Source organism: Paroedura picta, chromosome 2, assembly GCF_049243985.1.
Source record: "Paroedura picta isolate Pp20150507F chromosome 2, Ppicta_v3.0, whole genome shotgun sequence".
Lineage (NCBI taxonomy): Eukaryota > Metazoa > Chordata > Lepidosauria > Squamata > Gekkonidae > Paroedura > Paroedura picta.
Window position 1 is genome coordinate 148,576,482 of NC_135370.1, and position 25,148 is coordinate 148,601,629.

The 25,148-nt window shown below is 44.0% G+C and overlaps 2 protein-coding genes across 3 annotated transcripts in view; one reads left to right on the forward strand and one right to left on the reverse strand.

Moving 5' to 3' along the window:
* Window positions 1-7,762: 7,762 nt before the first annotated feature.
* On the forward strand, window positions 7,763-17,071 carry NPC2 (NPC intracellular cholesterol transporter 2). Its single transcript, XM_077323239.1, has 4 exons — window positions 7,763-7,999; window positions 14,526-14,633; window positions 15,506-15,678; window positions 16,328-17,071. Exons 1-4 carry the CDS (start codon window positions 7,921-7,923, stop codon window positions 16,412-16,414), a joined length of 447 nt encoding a protein of 148 aa, XP_077179354.1. The 5' UTR covers window positions 7,763-7,920; the 3' UTR covers window positions 16,415-17,071.
* A 160-nt stretch (window positions 17,072-17,231) lies between these two features.
* LTBP2 (latent transforming growth factor beta binding protein 2) overlaps window positions 17,232-25,148 on the reverse strand; it is a 160,674-nt gene continuing 152,757 nt past the window's right edge. For both annotated transcript variants that reach the window (XM_077323234.1, XM_077323233.1), the window contains 4 exons: window positions 24,949-25,116; window positions 23,526-23,801; window positions 21,625-21,774; window positions 17,232-18,725 (listed from right to left, as the gene is read on the reverse strand). In XM_077323234.1, the coding sequence (XP_077179349.1) occupies window positions 18,559-18,725; window positions 21,625-21,774; window positions 23,526-23,801; window positions 24,949-25,116 (761 nt within the window). In that variant the 3' untranslated portion in view covers window positions 17,232-18,558. The remainder of the gene's footprint in view (window positions 18,726-21,624; window positions 21,775-23,525; window positions 23,802-24,948; window positions 25,117-25,148) is intronic.

Genomic DNA, 25,148 nt, shown 5'->3' on the forward strand with positions numbered 1-25,148 from the left:
AGGACAATTCTGTGCATGTTGACTTGTAAGTACATCCACTAAATTTAATGGGACTTTCCCCCCCAGTCCAATTTGCATAGGATTGCAATTTTGTTGAAAACCAGTTGAAAAACAGAATTCATTCATCCATTCATATTTCTAACCCCCCCCCCTTCACAAATTGACTCAGGTCAATTTAGAAATATATTTTTAAATGCATCCATTTAACAATCAGTTTGTTTATTATATCTTAAGATTATATCTTACGCGTTTTCAGATCAGTGGTATAAATGTTCAAGTCTACATAACAAATACATCTTCTTTTTGTGTAAATAGTCTAATAGTAGAATTCTAAGCAGAGTTACAACATTATACCACTGAACTTGCAAGCATTATCTCCATCTAAGAGTGCATTTCTAGCAAGTTTATAGCACATCATGTCTCCCATGACACCATCAGAAGGCTCTCTGCACTGCACACAATAACCTTCTTGTAAACCAGGAGTTCCTTATTCATATTTCCTTGTTCCTCATCTGCAAATCCCATGACAAACATTGAGTAAATGTAAAAGCTTTGAAATCTCAAATAAGACCACCACATATCATACACTGCCACACTGGAGCCCAAAAATTAGCATCTATAGTGAGATAAGAATCCTATGTCCCATTTCTTCCCTGTGAGATTATGTGTGTGTGTGTGTCTGTGTGTGTGTGTGGGGGGGGGTCCATTGTGCTGAAGTTGTGAATGAAGTTAAGGTCATAACCTCCCCCTGAAACTTTTCTGCTTGCTGCCGTTAGATTGGCAATGGACACCTTCCCAGGAATTCACCAGAGCCAAGTATTACTAGATTTTTTTAAAGTAGTGATCACAATATAATATTAATATTTTAAAATGAAAAAACTTAGAACCATAACTTTCAAGATAGCAGAGTTTTGCAGAGCACATGAAATAATTCTAATATTATGTAGCAAGAGGGATTGGTCCAAACTTAAGATGTAGGACACTGGAACTTGTCCAAGGCTATCTTGGAGTGCAACTTGGCCCCATTGTCTGTATGTGCATTTGTCCTAGGAGCAGGCCATCTAGTCCAACTCCTTGCTCACTGCAGAGTCAGCCTAAAGCATTCGGGATAAGTCTGTCCAGCCACTGCTTGAAGACTGTCAGGTTTTAAACAACATTCAGAGTCTACTCTGCACACAATGTATTATAGTAGTCGAGCTGTCCCCCCTTTTCATTCCCTATAGCTCTTTTCTATTATTTCTTTCTCTCCTTCAGATCGGTCCCGCTGTGCTCATTTCTTCTAGGCTAAAGGGGTATGTCTAACAAATTGGGAGTAAAACATAAAATTTGCTAGTACCAAATTCTTCTTGCTGATCTGACAAGGACATGGAAAGGAATTTCCTGAATGACCCTTGAGTAAGCTGGTTATCAACTTTCGATAACACCAAGGCAGATGATCATTGTTTTGTGCAAACAACTGAGCTTTTGTGACCTTGTAAACTGGGCTAAAGGGATTCTAGAAGAAGCTGCAATCTTCAAATGATTCCTCATGGTCTCATGGAATTCTGCAGAGATGAATGAACTGAGATGCTCTGGTTCAAAGACATAAGGGACACTGACAACTTGACTCCAAGCATTGCACAGCCCGATCTCACCAGAAGCAGCTCAGAGCAACATACAGAGTGAACCAGATCACAAATATACTTCCCCTCTCTCTCCTAGCAAAGGGAAATCAGGGCGGTGCCTGTTCCAACACCATCCTGAAGCAGACCTGAAATGGCTAACTTAATTGGATCAGTTATCCAAAATATCCTGGAGTTGTGCATTCTACTGTATGTAGAATGTAAACTTGGGCAAAAAACAACCACCACCATGAAACGTAAGAGTTTTGGAAGGCAACATTTCTATCCAGAGTTCATGGAGAAACTGTATATACAAGATAAGCACACAGTGACCTGATACAATAACAATAATTGGCGATAACACAATCCTCCTAGGAATCTTCCTGTTATCTAGCAATAGCTGTTGAAATTGGCTACTCTGCTTATCTTGTACAAATTTGAGCTTTACAAACGGAGTGTCTTGCTTTTCATGGCCTTTTGGACCCCACATTTAGAATTTTTTTCTCTGGTCTAAGTACAACCAAGTATCTGTCAGCTGGGTCAAACTTTTTATACTCTTCTAAATCAATCGACAATGAGGCTGAAGTTGAAGGGTGCCACTGTGCATAGGATTGCATAGGATTGCTAGAGATGCCAGCCTTTAGGTGGGGCCTGGGGATCCTTGGGAAATACAACATCTCCACACTGGAGAAAATGGATGCTCTGGAGGGCATTCTACGCCACTGAGGTCCCTCTTCTCTCCAGGCTCCATCCCCATCCCCACATCTCCAGGAGTTTCCCAACCTGGATCTCACAACCCTACCCCTCCCATCCCCTGCTGGTGGTTGGAGTGGACCTGGCAGCCCTAAGGACTGCACTGCTAGTCCACAAGAGCTTGTTAAAAATCAGTATGCTTTTAAAGTCTGTTTGTTTAGAGCATTTCATATCCTGTTTTTTTTCTTTTCAACGTTATACTATTTAAATTAACAATAGAAAAAACTAGTCTAGAGTCTAGACTAAGAATGAAGGGCCAAGAATAATTTGTTTTATTCCTCTAGTCATGCCCGGGAGCCCTCTCCCTCCTTGTTGCTCTCACTGGGGAAAATAATGTGTGATGTTGGGCCTAAACCTGAGCAAGATGTATATATTTATTTGCTTACTCATTTCCATGGCTTCTTGGTCACTTTTCTATGATATATCTGGAGTGGTTTCCAACAATGAAATCCATAGTAAAAGGAGTCTTAAGTCCAGGTGCGCAGGGGAAAAATTGTCCAATGGCACCTTCAAAACTAACAACATTTATCCCAGCATATAAATTTTCATGAATCAGAGCTCACTTCATTAGATGCGTTGGAAAGTATATCTATTATGTTGGTGCATTTATATTCATAACAGAAAGGAGTGGCAGCAAGAGCCAGGAGAAATATTACAAAGTCTCAAACTCAAATAGTCTTGAACTGAAGAGGCTGAAGTTCAATATCTGCCACTGGATTTCCAAAAAGGAAGGAACTGGGAACCAACTTCAGCCTCATGTATGAATCGGAGGCCTCATTTAGCAGAGTACTCCCCTCCTGATACCTTCTGCTCCTCATCTTTAAAGCTTCTCATGAGCATAAGAATGGCTGTATCAGCCCAGACCTGGGTGGAAATCCTACAGACAGCTGTCCATCGGCTTCCATTAGGTCTGCAACCCAAGGGTTTCTTTTCAGACGAGTGTCCTGATCTCAATATCAACTCCAGATACCAGAGTCTAGAAAAACTCTGTTTAATTGGCATAAGTCTTAAAAGAAATAAACTGCTGTCAATATTCTGTAAAACCATGATGTTCTGTTCCCATCATGGTTTGAAATGAGTGGATGGAATATTTTTGTTCGTGAGTTAAAAATGTATTCACACCCTCTTGTCAGTGACCAGCTATTCTAACGATCTCAAGAACACTCCTAAGTCTGCCTCCTAGAAGTCTCAATCACTACAGATAAGCAAGCAGACTACTGAGCCAGCTTGGTGCAGTGGTTAGGAGTGCGGATTTCTAATCTGGTGAGCTGGGTTTGATTCCGCACACCCCCACCTGCAACCAGCTGAGTGACCTTGGGCTCGCCATGGCACTGATAAACCTGTTCTGACCAAACAGAAATATCAGGGCTCTCTCAGCCTCATCAACCTCACCCAGGAAAGGAGGTGAGGTTGTGGGGAGAGGAAAGGGAAGGCAATTGTAAGCCACTCTTTGAGACTCCTTTGGGTAGAGAAAAGCAGCATATAAGAACCAACTCTTCTTCTTGAGTGCACAGCCCTGAGTAGGTCCTACTCATGGTGGAGCTTACTTCCAGGAAATTGTTCTTAGGAGTGCACTGCTGGTGAACCTGTGCTGTTGATGGCTAAACTACAAGCAACACCAACATAAAGTTTCTGCTGTTAAAAAACATATAAGATGCATAACATTATAACAATAGATTATCAGAAGAAAGTACTTCCAGTAAGGGAGCCAATGCTTGTGATTATTTCATATTATATATGATCAGATTTATGTAACCACACCTAGAGCAAGTGCAATGAGAACTGGACATTTAATAAAGTACTTAAATTTGTTTTAGCAGTTTCTGTTCCTGATTTGAGCTCTTGTTTTTGAACTACTTGTGCTTCCTGAACCTGCCTGTGCGAGATTTTGTTGTTGTTGTTGTTTAAAAAATCCTGGAACAGTCCATGAAAGAACAAGAAGAGCAACTAGAACAGATGGCAATTATGTTGTGCTTTTGAGTGTTCTAAAGGGCATAAACAATACCAGGAATCATTGCTAACAACCTTGTAATGTTGGTTAGCAGTATCATCCCTGTATGGCAGCTGGATGGTATGAGGATAAAATAAAATACTAAGTTTTTGTAAGATCAGCCTGTGCATTTAGGACAAAGGTGAGGTCTAACTATAGGCGCTCACTATTATCTACAATGCTGTAGCAAGATTCTATAGAATTTTTTTGAGACAGATGAATAGTGATGCCTCAGTGAGAAACAGACTGTGGAGGGCTTATAATTCCCAGTTTAAATCTGTTTCCCTTCATCTAACTTATATCTGAGTGCACTTAAACCAGGTTCTCAATACTTGTTTCATAGTCCCTCCCTCCCCACAGGCTCAGGTGGGTAGCCATGCTGGTTTGAAGCAGCAGAACAAAGTTGAGTCCAGTGGGCACCTTTAAGACTAACCAAGTTTTATTCCAGGTGTAAGCTTTCATGTGCACACACACTTCCTCAGACACAGTACAAAGGCAACTTTAACAAGACCATCTATTTTACTAGCTATAAGCTAATGAGATGGAAGGGGCCAAACAAAAGCATGCAATCTGCTTGCTTTTCTTCGTTCTCTGATGGCACCTGTTGCACCAATGAACTGATAACTCTGCTGAAGGCACATTTTTGCCCAACACCATTTGCCACTCTACAGAGATTCTATTTTTTAAAGCATAATCTGCAAGCCAGAGCTGTGTCACCTTGCTGAATATTGTGAATTTGGATATCTTCTGGGAGGCTTGTTATGAGATTGGCTCATTTGTGGAGTCAAGGATACGGCCATCTGGTAGTTCCTCTTCTCTGAACAGAATTTGACTTTTACCGCAGCACAGTGACAAGTATTAGCAGCTGGAGCTGCTTCATGCAATGTCGGAGAAATTCATAACAGGCAACGCACTGATGCCCACATTCTCTATCAAACTCAGGAATCAGATGAGAAGCAAGTACAAAGGCTCACAACTCCATCAGTGGGATTGCATAAATCAAGTAACACGTTTTGGGCATGAAATTGGGGTCACTGTGAGTAGGCAGGTAGTTGTGAGTTCCTACATTGTGCGGGGGTTTGGACTAGATGACCCTGGAGTTACCTTCCAACTCTATGATTCTGTGATCTATATGTTTAAGTTGTGGAGGGCAACATAAACAAAGTGAAAGCAGACTGAGGAATATCACATTTGTCAAAAAAAAAGCCACAGATTTTTTCAAGGCTACTCCCAGAAAACAAGGAGAGTAGGAGAAAGGCACTTGGCTTCGCACTGCCCATAATTTGGAGGGTTTCCCTTACTAAGAAGTGCAACATTGTGCTCCACTCAACATATTCATGCTGTTGAGGGCAATGCCCAGAAATGATTGCCACTGTAGAGATAAATAGTCAGAATCATGCAATGTAAATTGCTGCTGGAGCTGGATCTGGATCCACCATCATAGAGAGCACCACATTTCCACAGCTATTCCAGGCCCATTCTCCTGAATTACACAGATCAAAATGTTGCTTTAGTGACTACAGTTGGCAGATTATTCAGATCCTTGGAAGATGCGATGTAGACATTTGCTATGATAGCTACTACACTTGCTAGCTGCAAAAGGGATTTTGTAAAAGCCTGCTGGGAAGAATCGGATTTACACCTTTGGGAATCAATGTTCAATGAGTATCTACCCAGCAATACTGGAAGAACTGGCATCGGAGTTCCCATGAGTATTCACTGAGGCATTAGGAGCATACAGAGGTCCACTAGCAAGTTTTCAAATGGACTCTACCATGACACCCATTTGTTTGAAGGACTGGAAAGTTCCTTTTGCCTTGATAGATACAAAGATTGATGAAGAACTTAATCAATACAAGGAGTTATACAGCCAGTAACTCATGCAACCTTGGACACCCTTATGGTTTCTGTCTTGAATCTAAATGGCAATATAGGTAGAATCAGAATACCTTTATTGGCATAAAGGCAATGCATGCATTTATGGGGATTACAAAATAAGGCACTCAAGCAAGACCTGTATTCAGTGCCTGCCATAAACCAGTTGTTGTCTATCCTAGCAGAAGGAAAGGTTTTTGCTAAACTGAACCTTGCTCAAGCCTATCAGCAACTGATAGTGAACGACAAAGCTGCAGATACTCAAACCATTACTACACACAGAAGGGCTTTTTGTGTGAAATGCCCTCACTTTGGGATCTCAGCAGCTTCAGGAATCTTTCAGCACTTCATGAAAACCTTATTAGCAGGAATTCCTGTGGTTGTGCTTACTCTGATGATGTGTTAATTATAGCCTCCTTTAAGGCATAACTCATGAATCAATTCAAAAAAGTTCTGCAGAAGTTTGATTTTTCAGGCATAACAGTTAAGAAAGAGAAATGCCAGCTGTGAGTTCCCAGGTTCACACTTCTGAAATGCCAAAAGGATGCAGACGGTATGCACCCTACACCCAACAATGCACCTAGATCAAATGCAAGGAAGATCTTCAAGCATTTCTGGGCTCAATTTTTTTAATCACATTTCTTTAAACCACAAAGCCTCTATAACAGTACATTGCCACAATTAGTTGGAATGTGGTTTTGTAAATTGTGTTGGTTTTATGGCTGCCTTGGAGCCATATTTCAATAAATCTACATCTATAGCAGAACCCTTTCATCACCTGTTAAAGATGCTCATTGGAAGTGCCCTCACAAATATGAAAACAACTCTATACTAGTTCAGAGACCTCCATCTGTTTCATGTGATGCGTCGCCATTTGGATTTGGGACCGTCTTCCATCACATACTATCCGAGGTACACAGGCACCAATTGCTTTTTACTCGAAGACAGTGGCCTCAGCTGAAAGGAACAATGCTCAGATTAATAAAGAGGCATTGGCTACTGTGGCAGGAGTTTTAAAAAGTCATAATTATGTATATGGTCATCCTTCTGAAATCCATTTTATCTCCCTGTATGCAACGTGGGAGTATTATGCGACGATTATAATCTCACATACAGGCCAGGTTGCGGAAAGCAGAAGAGAAGGTTTTCCCCATCCTGGCCCTCAAATAAGCGTGGTATGCCATGGCATTTTAGTACACGTCAGATCGAAGTCCGCTGGAATTAAACAGAATGAACCTGTGCCAAACAAAATGGCAAGAGATCTTATGGCATCTCAAAGGCCAAGCTGTCGTGAGCCCGGGCCCCCTAAACGCTTCAGTAGTCAAATAAGGTTGCCCCTGTAGGATGTGCCGTTTCGGAAGCGCACGGGCTTCGTTTGCTCGGTATGAATCCCAATGGCCCTGAGCGCGGCTTTGCTCGAAAAGAAGCGTCATTCGCGGCCCCGCCACCATATGCGGCGATTACCAAGGCTTCGGCCTTCGGCCAGCCGCTGCTTTCTTAGCCCAGTTCCTCGGAGCGACAGCCCCAGCCAGCCAGGGCGGCCTTGGAAGGACAGGCCCGCCCCCCTCAGGTGACTGCTCCGGGGCGGGCGGGCTTTAGGGGCCAGGCCTGTGACGCCTGCGCAGAGTCACGCGGCCGCTTACTTTTTCAGTGGGTCGGCGGCTGGCTGCGGGAAGTTTCCTGCTCTTTGCGACCGGCACGATGTGGGCTCTGACACTGACGCTGCTCTTGGCCGCCGGCTGGGCGGTGATGGCCGAGCCCGTCAAGTTCCTGGACTGCGGTGAGTAGCCCTCCGCGCCCCCCCACCCCCCGTCCTCAGCGGTGCATTTCCTCCGCCACGGGCTGCCCTGCGCGGCCGCTGGTGGGACGCTCTCCCTCGGGCGGAGGATGCGTGGGGAAGAGCCGGGGCCAGGGGCGATATCCTGCGCTCTCCACACTAGACAGATGCGCCCGCCCGATAGGATGTGGCCCGCTGGAGCTCCGCTTTGCAAGGATTTATGCTCCCTATGAAGTTGCAAGGAGGCTCCGGTGAGCGGGGAAGTTTGCGTGACGGTTTGCATCAGTTTGGTTGATGGAGATGACTAATAAAGGGCCGGTGTGGGTACCAAAGAAAAGAGCGAGCTTACATGATATAGAATATAAAAAGTCACTACAAAGTTTTATTTACAGAGCTATGAATAGTAAGGTGACATGTCAGGATATATCTTGTGTATCTTACATGTTTTTTTCCAGAATGCCTGTTGTTTCCTCACCCTGAGATCCTATTTCTGTCATTTACTACCACCTATAAGTCAGTTATTTCTTTCTGTCTCATTTTGTCAGTTAATATTTATTAATACATATATTTATGCATAATTGCTGTAATGTAAATAGAAATACAACTTTATGTACAGCCATCAGAAAGATTCAGTTCCTTTGGTGTTAAAAGAAAAGACAAGTACTTAAAGAATGGCAACGTTTATTTTAGTGTGTGCTATTGTGAGTCAGAGCTTCAGAAGCCCGTCACTCAGATTCTTAGGAAACTTAGCCAGAAAAAAAAAGTTTCAGCTGAATTTATCATGTTGAAGCAAACAGGAAAGGAGGCCATCTGCCCACCTCAATGCTAGTGTTTTAAGTCCTCATGCCACAGCTGAGTTACCATGTGCCGAGACTGAAGTTTGCCAGGATAACATCCTGTTGATCTCTGGGATGGTCCTTTGCTTTGAAGGCAGCTTCTTCTTTTCTTGTGAGAGTGCTATCAAGAGGGACAATCTTGTGAGAGTGCTATCAAGAGGGACAATCTTGTGAGAGTGCTATCAAGAGGGACAATCAGGGCCAATCTCTTGTTGTACATGTCCACAGAAGTCTATGACTTAACTGGGTTTACTTAAGAGTGTTGCTCCTTAAAGAGTGTTGCCTGAGTGTTGCTCCTTAAAAGGGCTTATAGGAGGGAGCTGTGGCACAGTGGTTTAGCATCTAGTTTGCATGCCATCAGGCATCATCAGGTAATAGGTGATATAAACTCCTGCCTTGCATTGAGACCCCCCCCCCAAAGAGTTGCTGCCAGTCAAAGCAGATGATGCTGACTTCAATAAACCAGTGGTTTGACTCAATTGTGAGACAGCATCATATGCCTATTAGTAATTGGGGAAGGGGGGGGGGAGTGGAACAGTGCTTTGTGGATGGAAGAGCCTAGGTTTAATCCCTGGTTTCTCCAGCTAAAAGGATTTGCTAGGAGGTGATTTGTCATGTCACCTCTTCTTTGGGACCTTGGTGAACCACTGCCAATCTGAGTAGACAAACACTGACCTTCATAGATCAGTGGCCTGAGAAAACTTGAGGCTATATGGCATTTTTGTGTCTTTACAGGGCTCAGGAAGGGTTTTCACTGATTAAAATGAATGAGAGTGTCTAAAAAATTAATTGAGGTTAGTTGAGGTATGTCAAACTACAGTCTAAAAGTGAGGTGTGAAGATAGTTCACTACTTGCAGGTAGTCTTAAATATGGTTTTGTATGAGGTGCAGAACGGAGACATTGTGGTTTAATCCTGCTTTATTCCCTGTTGTTGTCTTCATTGCAGTGCTTGTTGGGTCTCCGCAAAGGAGACAGAGGAAGAGTGAAGCCAGCATTTGTTGAAGCAAACCAGGATTTGAATAATCATCCAGTCATAGTTAAACCATAGTTTTGCACTCAGTCATCATCACTGTTAGCCAGGATGAAATGGCTTTCATGAAGGCAATGTTGTCTATGCCCCTGAATATGAGTTGCTCAGTGAAAAAAGCCAAGGACAACTATTGCCTTCATATCCTGTTCAGTGCCCATATAAATTAATAACAATGATAACTATTGCCTCCATAAAAACCTGCTTATAGGTTTCTCAGGGGCCTCTGGCTGGCCACTGCTGGAATAGACATTTTTGTTTAGATGGAACTTTAGTCTGATCCAACATGGCAGTGTGGAGGGACATTGAGACCAGAGACTGTGGCAATAGAATTCACTGCTCGTCTATGCAGAGTATTCTTTTGCCCCAAACCTCACGATTCCATTTTGGAGGAGCCCTCTTGAGGTGCATCTTGGCATGATTGTGACAGGCGGCGGAAAGGAACCTTTTCCTCCCTGAAACTCCTTCAACTCCTAGTCATGTCTCTTTGCTGGGGAAAGTCACTTTTCAAAACAGATAATCATAATTTTTATTTCTCACCTACCCTTCCAAGTTGCTCAGGGCAGGTAACAGTAGAAAAATCAACATGCAAAACTTAAAGTTTTGTTGTTGTATTGTGCTTTTAGGAGAGCGCCTTCTGATTGCCCCCTCACCAGGACAGACAGCAGTTCTAGCCAATCGGGTGAGGGCACAATCTAGGCCCTCACTAGGGCAGGCCAGAAAGGCTTCTAGGCCCTCACCAGGACAGGCCAGAAATCGACGGGGAAGCGGCAGGACACCGTGAATAAAGAAGGAGGCCTTCCCCTTGGGCCTAGAAGCAGCATGAGTAAAGAAGGCCTTCCCCTCGGGCCTAGAAGTGTGCTTCTAGGCCCGAGGTGAAGGCCACGCCGCCGGCGGGGGTGAAGCAGGGGCCCAGAAACGCCTCACCCAGGGGCAATGCCGCCTCTATGTGTCTGCTGGGCGGCCACGGCGGGGGGAGAGGGGGCTGTCAAAGCCCATCCTCATGAACAGGCTTTGAATCGAGTTATTCATATTTGCTAATTATCTTCTAATTCCCAATTTAGTTACCGGCTCATGCCATTTTATTTCATACCATTTTTAGGAAGGTGTTAAGATCAACATGAAACAAATCTCTCTTTAATTTTCCAGTGTTGACGAGTGTTACTTTTGACCAGTGTTACTTTATGCTAGCATTTCCAGTAAAATAAACAGATTTAGTGTTGTTGATGTCAGCCTGGTGTGATGTGTGCTGAAAAGCAGTATTCTTAAATGAAGCAAAAAGCATATTAAAATCATAGAATCATAGAGTTGGAAGGGACCTCCTGGGTCATCTAGTCCCCCCTGCACAATGCAGGATATCCTGCACAATGCAGGATATTCACAACCCTATCACACATCCACTGTAACCTGCCACTCGCTTGAACCTTCACAGAATCAGACTCGCTGTCAGATAGCTACCTGAATCCCAAATGAATCCCAAAACATCTGTTCTTCATTGCAGGGCAAGTAGTTGGAATGTAATCCAGGGATTCCTTCCTGCTCAGAAATCTTATCAGAATAGATGTCTAGTATCTGGGTTCTTTGCTCTTACATGGCTTTGGTCACTTGCCTGTATTAACAGCTCCAGTTCGAGGCCATGCTTGCTACTTGCATCAAGTAGTCTGTGTAACAGTTCAAACTTCTGTCATTCACATAGTAGCTCAGGAGAGAGATGTACGAATAGCAGGGGGAAGTTGTAGGGGGGAAATATATTGTAAAAACAAGGTGTGGGAGTTCTGGTCTGGGGAAGAATGTGACAGGCACAGGGAATAACATTTATTCTTTCACTTACATAATTCTCATACACCTCTTTGCTTCAAGAGTCATTTCATGCAGAATGTTTTCCTGACAGAATTTCCATTTGGAATAATCTTTTTAATTAATTTTATTTTATTTACCCCTTTCCTACAAGGAGCTTAAGTTCATGGTTCTTCTAACCGTGTCTATTTTCACAGTAAGAACAGAAGGTGGGAGGAGCAGCTTGGGGGCAGAGGGGGCTCAAGATCCCTCAGTACGTTTCATGGCAGAGAGCTGAACCTGGGACTTCTCCTTCTTAGCATGGCTCTGTTGCACTACAGTGGCTTTCCACACAGTCACGTGCAAAGTGGCCTTCTGTTGGTTAGCAGAAACTGCCAATATACCTTCAGCTTTTTTTGTGATAGCTCCAGTATGGCCTTGTGCATAAACTGTATTCCCTTAGAATCATAGAATCATAAAATAATAGAGTTGGAAGGGACCTCGTGGGTCATCTAGTCCAACTCCCTGCACTATGCAGGACACTCACAGCCCTATTTACAGGCCCTTTCTGCAGGGCCTGTAAAACGGAGCTCTTCCACCAGGTCTATGGTTGAGGCTAGGGTCAGCGAATCAGGGACATCAGGGATGGGATTTTTAGCCGTCATGTTAGTAGATTGATGTTTTAATGGGAATTTTAATGGGGTTAGTTGTTGTGACCCGTCTCGAGCTTATCGGAAGAGGCGGGAAATAAATCTAAAAATAATAATAATAATAATAAATAATAATATTGCTCATCCAATATAACCTGCCACCCCCTTGAGTCTTCACAGAATCAGCCTCTCCATCAGCCTCTATTTAAAAATTTCCTTGTTCCAGGGGAGGAGATGTCTTGAGTATTTTATAATGTACTTGAAGAGCCATCCTTTCCTACTCCCAAGACGGAGGAATACAGGGATCCTGTGCTGCTTGTAAGAAATGAATCATAATGGCCTAATGTAGGGTTACCAGAGGACAAGTCCTCTTTTTTCTTTTTTTGCTGACTGTCCTCTTTTAAGCTTTTTTAAAACAGATGAAAATGTCCCCTTTTTGGTTAGGAGTATTCCTAGTTAGTAGCAATTATCACAGCTTAAATAGTAGGGGTATTTAAAATGAGATTTGTTATGGTGATCATTTGGGAAATATGTCCTCTGTTTTTCGAAATCTGGTTACCCTTCCTAATGGGAGCAGATTCCTCCCTCCTCTGCAAGTTTGTGTCCATCAATCAGTTTCGCAAATGAGTGGAGGTATTTTGGAGTGTTTTCTTTTTTTAAGTATGTGGCAGAACCATGTTGCTACGTGCTCTTTACAGAAAGACAGCTTAACCAGCTGGATGTAATTTATTACACTCTGCTGCAAAGGCAACACTGAAGCTCATATTTCTTATCTGCTGTTAAGGTGATGCTGGACATTTTTGAAGTACCTCTGTGTTCTAGAACAAGAAGGGAGAATAGGGCTACCTATACAGTTTGTGCTGTCTTGAATGGATTTAATTTGACATGCTGGAATGCAGAGTCTTTGGTAGCCCCATGGGCCACAGAAATGGGTCTCAGAAATGCTCCCCATAATTTGAAGCACAGTGTAATAACAGACTGTGGCATGTACCTGCCTTGAGCCAACCGGGAAGGGTAGGCTATACAAATAAAGATGATTATTAATATTATTTGCCCTCATCCAGAAGGTTGTGTATATAGGGTGCTATTATTTTGCAAGCAGCCTTTGTGCTTAACTACCCACTTCCTTATTCTTTCAGCATGAGAGCTGTTTGGAAACTATGGCTGCAGTTTGTTTAAGGTGCACTTACAAGGGAAGGAATCCCACTGAACTGTGGCTTGCTTGTGAGTAAGCAGGCATATAGGCTTATTGGGAATTGAGCTCTCCTGCTTTGCTGTGCTCATGGATAAATAGGATTGCTAATTAACAGCTTTAAATACAAAGAAGCAATTTCATGTGACCACAACTTCCTTCCAAAGCTTGCACCTGGCAAAGGCTTCAGAGACATAGTCTCAGTTCTGCATTTCTAGTCATCTGAAAGCAGAAACCACTTTATGCAACTTAGAGGGCTGATTCTCACTTTGCAAAGCAGTTGTATTTGTTTCTGCATTTTCATTTGTAGATCAGTTATCCTTTTTTAATGCTCTATGTTGCACACTATAAGAAGATGAATTTGTTCTTCCCTCCCTCCCTCCCTCCCTCCCTTTTATCCACTTTTTTTTTGTTGGGCTATAAAATGCCATGTACAGTGATGGTATTTGTATGAAAACCTGCCCAGAGTGTTCCTTCAGAGGACCCAGAATTGGACTGAGCACATTGAAGCACACAGTTCTAATTGCTGGGATCACTAGGAACAGTTCTGGCCCTTCATGCGCTGTTTTTACTTTTTGTCACGTGAATTACTGTTTGCCACTGAAAAGAAGAAATCTGTGATTCTGAGCAATTCAGTACTGAAGTCAAAATCTACGTTGTGCATGTGCATCCCCCATGTGTACTTGAGAAGTGGTGGGGCATGCTACCCCGCCGCAAAGAACTGGCAGCATCCTAGTGCAGCCGCTGCTGTGCATGATCAGCCTAAGTGACAAATACCTATATCTATAAGCTTGACAGCGTTGATTAACTTAAGCAAGCTGCATCCTTGGTGGCTTGTTTGTTCTACCTTAACCAAAATCACACTGTTACCAGGAAAAACTGGAAATATCACATTACATGTAGTCATACAGTTGAAAATAGAGATTTACAGGCTTTTATGGTAAACCTGGACTTTGACCAATGGTAGCAATAAGTACCATTGCAGCCAAGAACTGACTTATGTGACAATGATCATACCATGATTATTTCTTTGTGTTCTCTTCACAGGTTCCAAAGATGGAAATATAAAGGAGGTCAACGTGAGTCCTTGCCCCACAGAACCTTGTGTGCTTCACAAAGGGGAGTCCTATACAATCAATGTCACATTCTCTAGCAGTAAGTCTACTCTGTTGGCTTCCATCTCTCTTAAAACTACAACATGCACTGGACTGAAGGGCATTTCCTGTTGGCGTTCAGCATTTGAGTCAGGGAGGCTTTTAATGTTCTGTGTTTCTTGCATGGAAACATTCCATCTAGGGACACTATGGAAGCAATGTGTGTCAGTGCAACCATAAGCAGAGGTTTCACCCTTCTGATCCCACTGGCTCCAGTAGACTTAATTAAGGTATAGCTCTGCTTACGAAGGCACTGTGCAAATTGTGGCTACACTCATGTCCCTTCTGTGTTCGTGTTCCTGACAGCAAGTCATGACGGGCTGTGCACTTTCACACTTTTAGTGGCTCCACAAAACCACAAGGGATTGTTCTAGCTAACGATCCACATTCTGTTTTCAAGAGTTTTCCTACACTTTAAAAAAAAAAAAAATGTATCTTGCACTTTCCGTGTAAACATTTGCAATGTGGCTTACAACACCCGATTAAAACAATACTGCAGAAAATATATTAAAACACACACACAGAGTAGCAGGTGAGAAATTAACTGTGAAAACAGTAGATAAAGAAGCAGCAGAAGGTTAAAACAAAATAAAAATCAAAACATGATAAAACTAGAAGAACAAAGCGTTTCTCTGAAAGAAACTTAGAAGAGAGAGATGACTTTCCTAAAGAGCGGGGAGGGAGTTGTGCATATTTTGCAGCAGCCAGGAGAACACAGCATAAAGGTTGGCAAAGGTGATTAATGCACTGTAGTAATGACTTGGTGCACCGGAAATAGTTCTTCTCTTGCATGCCACCATGGGAAAGGCTGTTACTGCTCCTCAGTAATATAAGAATAGCTGTCCTTATTTTGATTGCTTTCCTTTTCTTCAGAGATTGACAGCCAGGGCAGCCAAGCGAAGGTGTATGGAGAACTGCTACATGTGCCCATCGCCTTCCCACTAGACCAGCCTGATGGGTGCAAGTGTGGGATCCAGTGTCCTATCCAGACGGGCCATTCTTATAACTACCTGAACAAGCTTCCAGTGAAGACAGAGTATCCGTCTGTAAGTATCTAAATGGGCAAGTCCCAGGACGTAGCTGCCTTTCAGGTGGTGGAGTCACTCAGATCAGCAGTTGGTTAACTCTTTCCTGGGAGGCCTTTGAAGCTTGTCACATCAGAGAGAGGACTAATAAGCTTGTGTGTGAATTAGTTGTACACACAAGATTCTCCCAGGATGATTTGTCAGAAACAGCAGAGTAATTGACAGACCCCGAGTCTGAACTGTCACGCTTCAGACCACAAGTTATATGATCAAAGGTTCCCCATGGGGGAAAAGAACACCTATAAAACTGGTTGATGTGCCCAAGGCTAAACTTGAACCCTTTCTGCTTGATATCTAATTTTCCTATGAGCAACAAGTGATCTTGTATAAAGGATCGTGTGGTCTTATGAGCCTCTGTGTGCATTCTGAAAATACAGGTTCGTTCCCTAGTCTTGTTTTTGTGAGACAGAGGCACTAGAACTAGCTATTCCTTTTGAGAGATGTATCATTAGCTCAGTTCTGGAGGGTATCAGTGGTTCCTTTGTGTTATATCGGAAAGAATGGGGGAAATAGTGTGTTCTTTTAGCATTAATATCTTAACATAGATGGGGATGGTTTTGAATCTTTTGAATAAACCTGAGGATAAACTTATCTTACTATTCCTTTCCAGCTGAAATTGATTGTAAAATGGGAACTGCTTGATGACCAAAGCCAGATGTTGTTCTGCTGGAGGATTCCTGTCGAGATCACTGGTTAAGGAACCCCTGATGTTTACTGGGGAAGGGAAGAGGCAGTTGGATACAGACAGAAGAGTCACATGCTTTGCTGTAAAAGCATTTCTTGTTTTGATTCACACAATTACAGTCTTCCCAAGGTCCAGATAAAGCAGGAGGCCAGTGTTCTGGCGAAAATGAATCTACTCAAGGAGATCTGGATGGTTGGAGAAAGTCCTACTGTAGTTCAGGGTAAAGGTGCACATAACTACTGGCAAAAGTGACTGAAATGGAACACACATCTAGAAGGGATTGTTTTCTGTAAGGAAACTGGGTCATCAAATATAATGACTGTTGCTGTTGATCGACATTCCTGTGCCTCTTGTAATCTGATAATGCAGGCTTCTGACTGCTCCCTCCCCTAGCTCTGCCATGACCTGGACTTTCCTTGCATCAGCTTTTCCTACCTGGAGCCAAAAGGAAACGGAATAGAAACACCCTTCTGCAGCAACTTGCTTCAAAGAATGGGGAAAGTTTCCTGGAAACAGATGCCGGACCAAAATGGCGTTTAATTTCTATGCAGGAATAACTTGCATTAACCAATGCTTTGCACTATCTTATAAACTAGAATTGCTGGGGAAACTGCTGTCTCAATCCCAGTCTTTTAATAACTTTCCTTTTAATAAATTGTTATAAATTAACTTCTGTCTGTTTTGTTAGTGGACAGTAAAACATTTACTGCCTGAAAGGTGCTGTGTCTCATCACTGTGTAGTTGGAGATTAAATTATATTTGTCTCCATGTAACCTTTAACTGCTTACAGAGCTTATTCTCCACTCCGTGATATCAAGTGGCGGAAGTTGCCCTCATGATGTATGACTCAGTTGTGACTCATGAAGTGCTCCTGAAAACATGAAGGATGGTATGGGTGAGGGAGGGTGTACAGACATTCTCCATTTGAAAACCATGTGGGACAGGTGGGATAATGCTTCCATTCAATGCTCTCAAAGGTGAAAGAGCTACCAGTTGCAAACTACCATTTCCTAATCCTGGCTTGGTTCTTGGGTGCATCCTTCCATCACGGTGTTTTCTGATTTAATGCTTATGATTAGCCCCCAGCATGCAAGCCATAATAAATCACTATACAAAACATTTATTTCATGTTATGTCGTATCCCCCCCCCAGTAGAAAATATCACATAGAACACTTTCCAAAGCTAAAGAGAGGTAATCCTTCCCACTTCCCAAATTTTTACACTCCAGCAGTCATAGAAAGTGCAGTGGATAAATGCCCTAGGATGAATATAGAGGGCTTAAACCAAGAAGGCCTTTGGAGTCCAAGCTACTGCCTGACTATAAATAGAATCCGTATGCTGGGAAGCTGGTCAGCTTGTTCCAGGCTCAGGTATGGAAGGCTGTGTTTCTTGCACTGCTAGTAAGAGAGGCTTAAGGAGGCAGGATTACAGGGTTCCTGTGACATCTGTGGGATGGAGGTTGTCTGCTGTTACCACCAGCAAAAATACACAATCCCATCAACAGCTATGGTGAGACGCTGCCCATAGGACCAAAGGCTGGAAGAGTCCTCCATTTATGTCCCGTGACTGACTGACCAACTTCCAGCACTGTGTTTCTGAGGGAGCAAGGCATATGGCATGCAGTGTGGTGGTTCTGGGCCAGGTGGAGGGATCTCACGCACAATCGGGGGTGGGGGGGAGTTGGAGGAAAGGGGCAAAATATTGCAGGGGGTCTAATGGGAATAACAGATGAGACAAAATCCTACGAGGAACTGAAGGGCTGAGGAGACGAAATAAGAGTGAAATATTCACCCACACAGTGGACGTGAGTGGAGGGGAGAGGATGATTCGTTCTTAAAATGGGGATGGGCAAAGATGACAACCTGTCAGATGGAAGTTGGTGAGGGGACTGGACCCTGAGTGTGCACGGTGGCTGAAACAGTGCACTTGTGCTGAGTGGACCAGCAAGGAGGCTGCTTGCACCTTTTAGAGCTTCTCATTGGCCTTTGAGTTCAGCCCCGGGAGAGATGTTGCATTTTTGTGCTCTGGGAAGCAACGGGCAGATGGGCTTTAAAGCTGATGCTGAAGGAGTCCTTGCCCAGTCTGATGGGTCTCCGGCTCTCCGAGTGGCGTCTGGCTGAAGGGCTTGCCTCTGCTCAGCCACTGCCGTCTGCAATCACGCTGCCGCTGGACTCTGAGCTGTCTCCGGCACGCAGCGATGGGGCTCGGCTAAAGCGACGTATCCGGGCAAGCAGTTGCAGCGGTACGAGCCCTCTGTGTTTTCACAGGTGCTGCCCTCGCACAGGGGCTCAGTGGCACTTGCCTCTTCACACTCATTAACATCTGATAGGAGAACGAAGAGAACATGCTTTAGATGCACTAGTAAGAATTCTCTGCCCTTTGGACCCCTCCCCAGCCTTCTTCGCCAGCATCCTCAGTGAGGCCCAGTTTAACTGAGACACTAGATGTACATTAAATAGCCAGCCAGGGTTCCAAGCTGCGAGAGCTTTCAATCCATGCACTAGGTCACAAATGTAGCATTTGGACACAAGGGCAGCTTTCCTGTAGGCTACAAGGCACAGGCTGGTAAGTAGTGCGTCTATAAGAGTCTGCACAGTGGGTGAGAACCTTTTAGCAGTGTTTCATGTGCCCCCTAAAGATCAGCAAGGAGAAGAGTCTGGTATGCAATTGCTGGCATCAGGTGGTCTCATTTTGCATCTGTGCATTAGTATGGTCTGCAGAAATATACCCTCACACCAATGTACAAACTATCCTGTAGTTTATGAAACAGGAAGTATTTTACCTAGCAGGGAACCAAAAGTGACAGTGAACTTTCCAAGAGCACTTCAGCAAAAATCTCTCCCCATTTTTTGCACATTATTCAACATTTTTGCCCTACTGAAGAGACCTCAAACATCAAAGTCAGTAGTATCAATTTACTCTTGCTGACTGATGCCAGCTGGCCTCTTGACAGGGTGTCTCAGCAGCCTAGTTAGCGATAACATCCTTTCCAACTCACTACCTACCAATGTGGCTGCCATGCAAAAAGCTGTTCGACACCAAGCCTCATCATGTGTTAAAACAGACACCAACTATATGTTCTGTGTTTCACTGGTGCTGGTAATGTGTTGCAAGGCACTGATGTGTCTTTCAGCAAGGCTGCCATGTGGAAAGGGAGGGCCAGGAGCTACTGCCAGCTCTGGCTCTGCCTGTTTCTGCGCTCTGTGTGCTGTGATGGAAAGACATGCAGTTGCTTGGCACATTGCAGGGTAAAACTTGAGGCACACTTTCTTTTTTTGTTTGGACTTATTTCTACTGTAAAATGTATGACAAACAATCAGTCTGATAAGCTGCAGACTTCTTTAGCCATTGTGTGCCATTTCATTTTAGCATTCCCCCCCCCCCTCTGCTCTGCCTGCAGTGCCATTTTAACAGGTTTCTCCCTCCATCTTCCAGCCTTTAGTTTTGTCTTTTCTGCGTTAGTGTGCCCCTCTGCTCAGAGAAGAAGGCCTTTGACTCTCAATTGCAGGCTTAGCTGCTTCTTGCTTACTACAGACTGAAGGCATTAGAATCCTCTCAGTCAGCAGCAAACCTATTTGTTTACCATGTAGTCTATAAAGCTGGGTTTCTAAATTTTTTTAAATAAAGGGACAAGCTGTATTGAAGTCTTCTGAAGGAAGAGATATTTCCAAAATAATGTTCTGCCCTGTATTTTCTGGACCTTGCATGGAGTTCTTTAGCTAAAGGGATCCTCTTTTATGAAGCAGAAAGCACCGGTTGGAAAAGAGCTTTCCCTGTCATTTTGCCATGTAATTCACAGTACGCATGAAACACTTTCAACATACCTCTTCAATTAGCAAGATTGACAACTTTCCCCCTGTGGTATGGGTTGTTCCATTAATTGATGGTTTATAGGAAAAGGTTTAGCACAGTGGTCCCCAACCTGCGGGCCACGGCCCGGTGCCGGGCCGCGGCTCCCTCTCCCCGCCCCCCCCCACAGTAAAAAACTTCCCAGGCTGCAAGCTTGTGGGTGCGGCCCGATGCCCTGCCGGTCCCCAGCCTCAGAAAGGTTGGGGACCACTGGTTTAGCACACAATTTCCCCCCACTACTCCAAGCCTTCTGCCTATTCGTTAGCTGCTAACATCACCAGAGCTCTGCCAGAAAATACAGCAAATTATAGAATCATAGAATCATAGAGTTGGAAGGGTCCATACAGGCCATCTAGTCCAACCCCCTGCTCAACGAAGGATCAGCCCTAAGCATCCTAAAGCATCCAAGAAAGTGTGTATCCAACCTTTGCTTGAAGACTGCCAGTGAGGGGAAGCTCACCACCTCCTTAGGCAGCCTATTCCACTGCTGAACTACTCTGACTGTGAAAATTTTTTTCCTTATATCTAGCCTATATCGTTGTACTTAAAGTTTAAACCCATTACTGCGTGTCCTCTCCTCTGCAGCCAACAGAAACAGCATCCTGCCCTCCTCCAAGTGACAACCTTTCAAATACTTAAAGAGGGCTATCATGTCCCCTCTCAACCTCCTTTTCTCCAGGCTGAACATTCCCAAGTCCCTCAACCTATCTTCATAGGGCTTGGTCCCTTGGCCCCAGATCATCTTCGTCGCTCTCCTCTGTACCCTTTCAATTTTATCTATGTCCTTCTTGAAGTGAGGCCTCCAGAACTGCACACAGTACTCCAGGTGTGGCCTGACCAGTGCCGTGTACAATGGGACTATGACATCTTGTCCAATTCTATTTGGATGAGTTCGTTTAGCAGCAAGTCAAGACTGGAAAGGGTCTGGAGTAGGGTTGTGCGATTCGGCCGCCGAAGCAGCCGTTCCGTCCGGGCGCAGCCAGCGCCGCGCCGCGGGGGGGGAAAGGCGGTGCCGGCAGCGGCGTGACAGCGGGCGCAACCACGCAGGCGCGGAGTTCCGCGCCTGCGTGGTTGCGCCCGCTGTCACGCCGCTGCCGGCACCGCCCTCCCCCCCCCCGCGGCGCGGTGCTGACTGCGCCCGGACGGAATGGCTGCTTCGGCGGCCGAATCGCACAACCCTAGTCTGGAGTTCTGTATTTGTACTCCCTGAACCTCATTAAAGGATATGACATTGTAGAGCACAGTCCAAGCACTTAGGTCAAGCCATTAAAAAAAATGATCTCTTGGAACCCCCTGAAATGTTCTCAGTGATGGGCCATGATCCCTACTCAGTTTCTGGGAAGCCTGACCTCTTCCCCCGGGAGCCACTTACCCAGACAGGCCATGCGTATCAAGTCTAATTGGAAGCCATCAAAGCAGTCGCAGGTGTATCCTTCCTGCACACGTACACAACGTCCATTATCACAACCATTCAGGATCCCACATTCTTCTGCTCGTAAACCTTCAAAGCTGCTGTATCGCCCTGGTGAGAAAAGGAGGGGTGAGGTTAACAGTTACAGTGTCAGACTGGGCCAGATTTGAGTTTCCACATAGCCATGGATCTGGTTGTGTGATCTTGGGCCTGTATCTCTCAGTCTTGCCTGCATCAAAAGGTTGTTGTAATGATAACAAGAAGGAAGAAGAATCACAGTTTTATCTTGCCTTACACGCCTTGGCCTTGATCTAGATAATGCAGGCTAACCTGATATTGTCAGACCTCAGAGGTTAAGCAAGGTCAGCCCTGGCTAATACTTGGATGAGGAAGGTCCAAGGAATATTAGGGTCATCATGTGGAGTCAGGCAGTGGCAAATCACCTCTGAAAATCCTACAGGAGCTTAATAAGTCAGCTGTGACTTGGCACTTTCCACTACTAAGTTTCTAGGAGTAGGAGCAGGGTAGAAATACAGTAGATAAATACAGTTTGTAAGGAACTGTATTCAGGGGGGCTATTCCTGATGCATTTTCCCTTCCAGAATAATGACCTATATTCTCAGTAGACAATCTTTTCAGAGGCAAATATAGCAAATTTAAGGACAAGCATTAATCATTTTGTGTTTTTCTCCTGCCTTTTTTGTTACAACCTCCCTTTTTTACTGTAAATAAAGCATTATTTCTTAGGATTAAAGAAAGGACACACACAGGATGGAAAAGGAAAACAAGAAGCATACAGTATTTGATCCATTGGGAAGACAGACTAATAGTAGCAACAAGAGAAAATATCAAGCAGCAAGAGTATGCATAAAGACCATAATGATATAAGAAAGTAGAATAAACATGACTAAAAACATGACTATTTTAATCCATGGCGTATGCGTTGTCTCAGAACACAACACTTGTTTATTTCTAAATACTTGATTAAGAATGTGTTGAGCTACATTCTTTTATGTTAAATGTGTACCAAAAAGTATTCCTGGTGTCATCAGTGTCTTTAAAGTAACATGGTGTCAAGGAGTATATGGACAGATGATAAGGGGAAAATACAGAAAAGTAAGCATGGCTTAAGAAGTAAACAAAGTAGTTTGACCTAAATTAGGCAAGAATCAGACCACTGGGAAATTGGCCTATCACAGCTTTAGGAAAAACAAATAGGAGAGCTTAGATTTGGAATAGGTGAAGCTGTGTCAGAGCCAGGAGGTGACAAGCCTACATTAACACAACAGTCCATAGATTCTTAGTCTGGCTGACCAAGTCTATAGAGAGTAGCTGGTAATAACTCTGTGATTATTCTGATAACATGAGTGATGGCTAGGATTACTATAAACTGTAAGAATCATCCAGCTGAGAACAATAAAATATGTATTGCATCATCTGGTCTTGTTCTCTTCAAGCGTAATCTGCCACAAGTAAAAAGATCCGCTGAGCACTGAATACAGCCGGACTTCACCAGCAAAATGGAAGCGAGCATCTTGTTGCAAGATATACAATACAGTCCCATAAGTAATGCGATTTCATAGGACCCAGTAGTTGCTCTAGAAGGAAAGGCGTCCACTGCTTCTGGAGAAAAGGGCACTTGTGTGTTTGGGATGTAAAAATTCCCATTTCTACATCTAATTTAAAGTCCTTGCATCCCCATTCACAAGGCCTTTGTAATATGTAAATTGGTCCTCTGAGATGGAGGTGAGGAAAATGCCTATAGCCTGGAATCTAGATTAATGAACTGAGGAAGCAGTCATTAGCACAATCTTGGCCACAAGCCGAAATAGATGCACTTTCTTCTTCTCGCCGTTACTTACCAATATGACCAGGCACATAACGAGGCTGTGTTTGCACAGGGAGAAGCGGTGGTGCTTGTAGAGATGTGCTCTCTCCTACTTCACTGCTCAGTTCTCGGTTGGAGTGGCTGACATCAGAGGTGCCGTACTCAAGACCCAAATGGTTGTAATAGGGTTCTGCATCTGGGCTGTAGAGCCCATATTGCTGGTCTTCCTGACTTGGCCCATATTCATAACCAGGCCTCTCCTGGAGTTCAGCTTCACCTCTGGCAACGTTGCATAGCTGAGCAAAGTCCTCTAGAAATACAGGCAGGGGAAAGACACTGATAAGATTGCATCACTAGAAAATGCAATATAGAATGAAAATGATGCACAGAAGGGATTCAAGGGATTGTTTCCAAGGACGAATCTTTCACTTTTTAATGACTGAAGGACCCCGGAGGGTCTTGTGAAAGACCTCTAATGGGGAAAACACAGAGGTCCATCTATGGCTATGGGACACAGAGTTGAATATTGCTAGGCTCACTTTTCTCCTAACACTATTGGGGACCAAAGGTATAAAGATGGTAGAAAAACAGGCTTCTGAAGCCAGGGAGAGTGAGGACCTAGTGTGCCTCCGATGAAGAAGAGCTCAGTAAATGTTTAGCTCTTTTAAGTATTGATGGACTGAACTGGAAATACACATTTGAGATAAGGTTACCAACTTCAATATAGAATTGTCCCAGAATTACTACTGATCTCCAGACTACAGATGCACAATGTAGTTAATTTCTCCCCAAAACTAGATACCCCTCCCTCCAACAACAACAATAAAAAAATTGTAAATCCCTGAAAAGACACTTAAGGTGTTGGGAAGAGGGTTTGCAAGGAAAACTCACACACATGCAAAGACCCCTAATGAAAATTAAAGCAAGTCAAAAGAAAGCAAGTCAAAAGCCCATCATAAGTTATAATAGTAGAGGTGCTCTGTTTGGGTCAATATTAATTGTAATGCTCCATTATGGGCAGGGAAAGGAATACATTGTTGGTTCTTGGAAATGATGTTCAATGGATGGGGTTGCCAACTTCCAAGTGGGCATGTGGAGATCTCCTCCTATTACAACTCATTTCCAGGCAACAGAGATCAGTTTACCAGGAGAAAATGGCTCCTTTGGAAGGAAAACTCCATGGCCACTTGAGGTACCTCCCTGCTCCAAACCCCACTCTCCTCAGGCTCCACCACCAAAATCTCCAGGTATTTCCAAATCTGGAACGGGCAACCCTATCAATGGAGCAATGAGAGGCCAGCTAGTGAGAACTGAGGATGCAACAGCTAAGACTGACCCAGTGAAAATCACCACAAGACTCAACACTCTTGCCATGCAACTGGTGAACTGAGGCCTAGCCTAATAGTTGCAGACTTGACCTTGTTTCCCTTAACCCCGTGCAGTTGATGCATTCTCACCAGAGGACCTGGGGGGGCAGAGTGCACAGTCATGGCTCCAGGCTTCTCCGTAACGGCAGCAGCATTCTGTGTATGTGGTTTGCTGCCCCAGCAGTGGCTGATTGCAAATGTAGTTGGAGACCCGCTGCCAGCAGATGTCCAAGTGAATATCATGTTCATCTGCATCATCTATTAGTGAAGGGAATAAAGAAGACATTAAA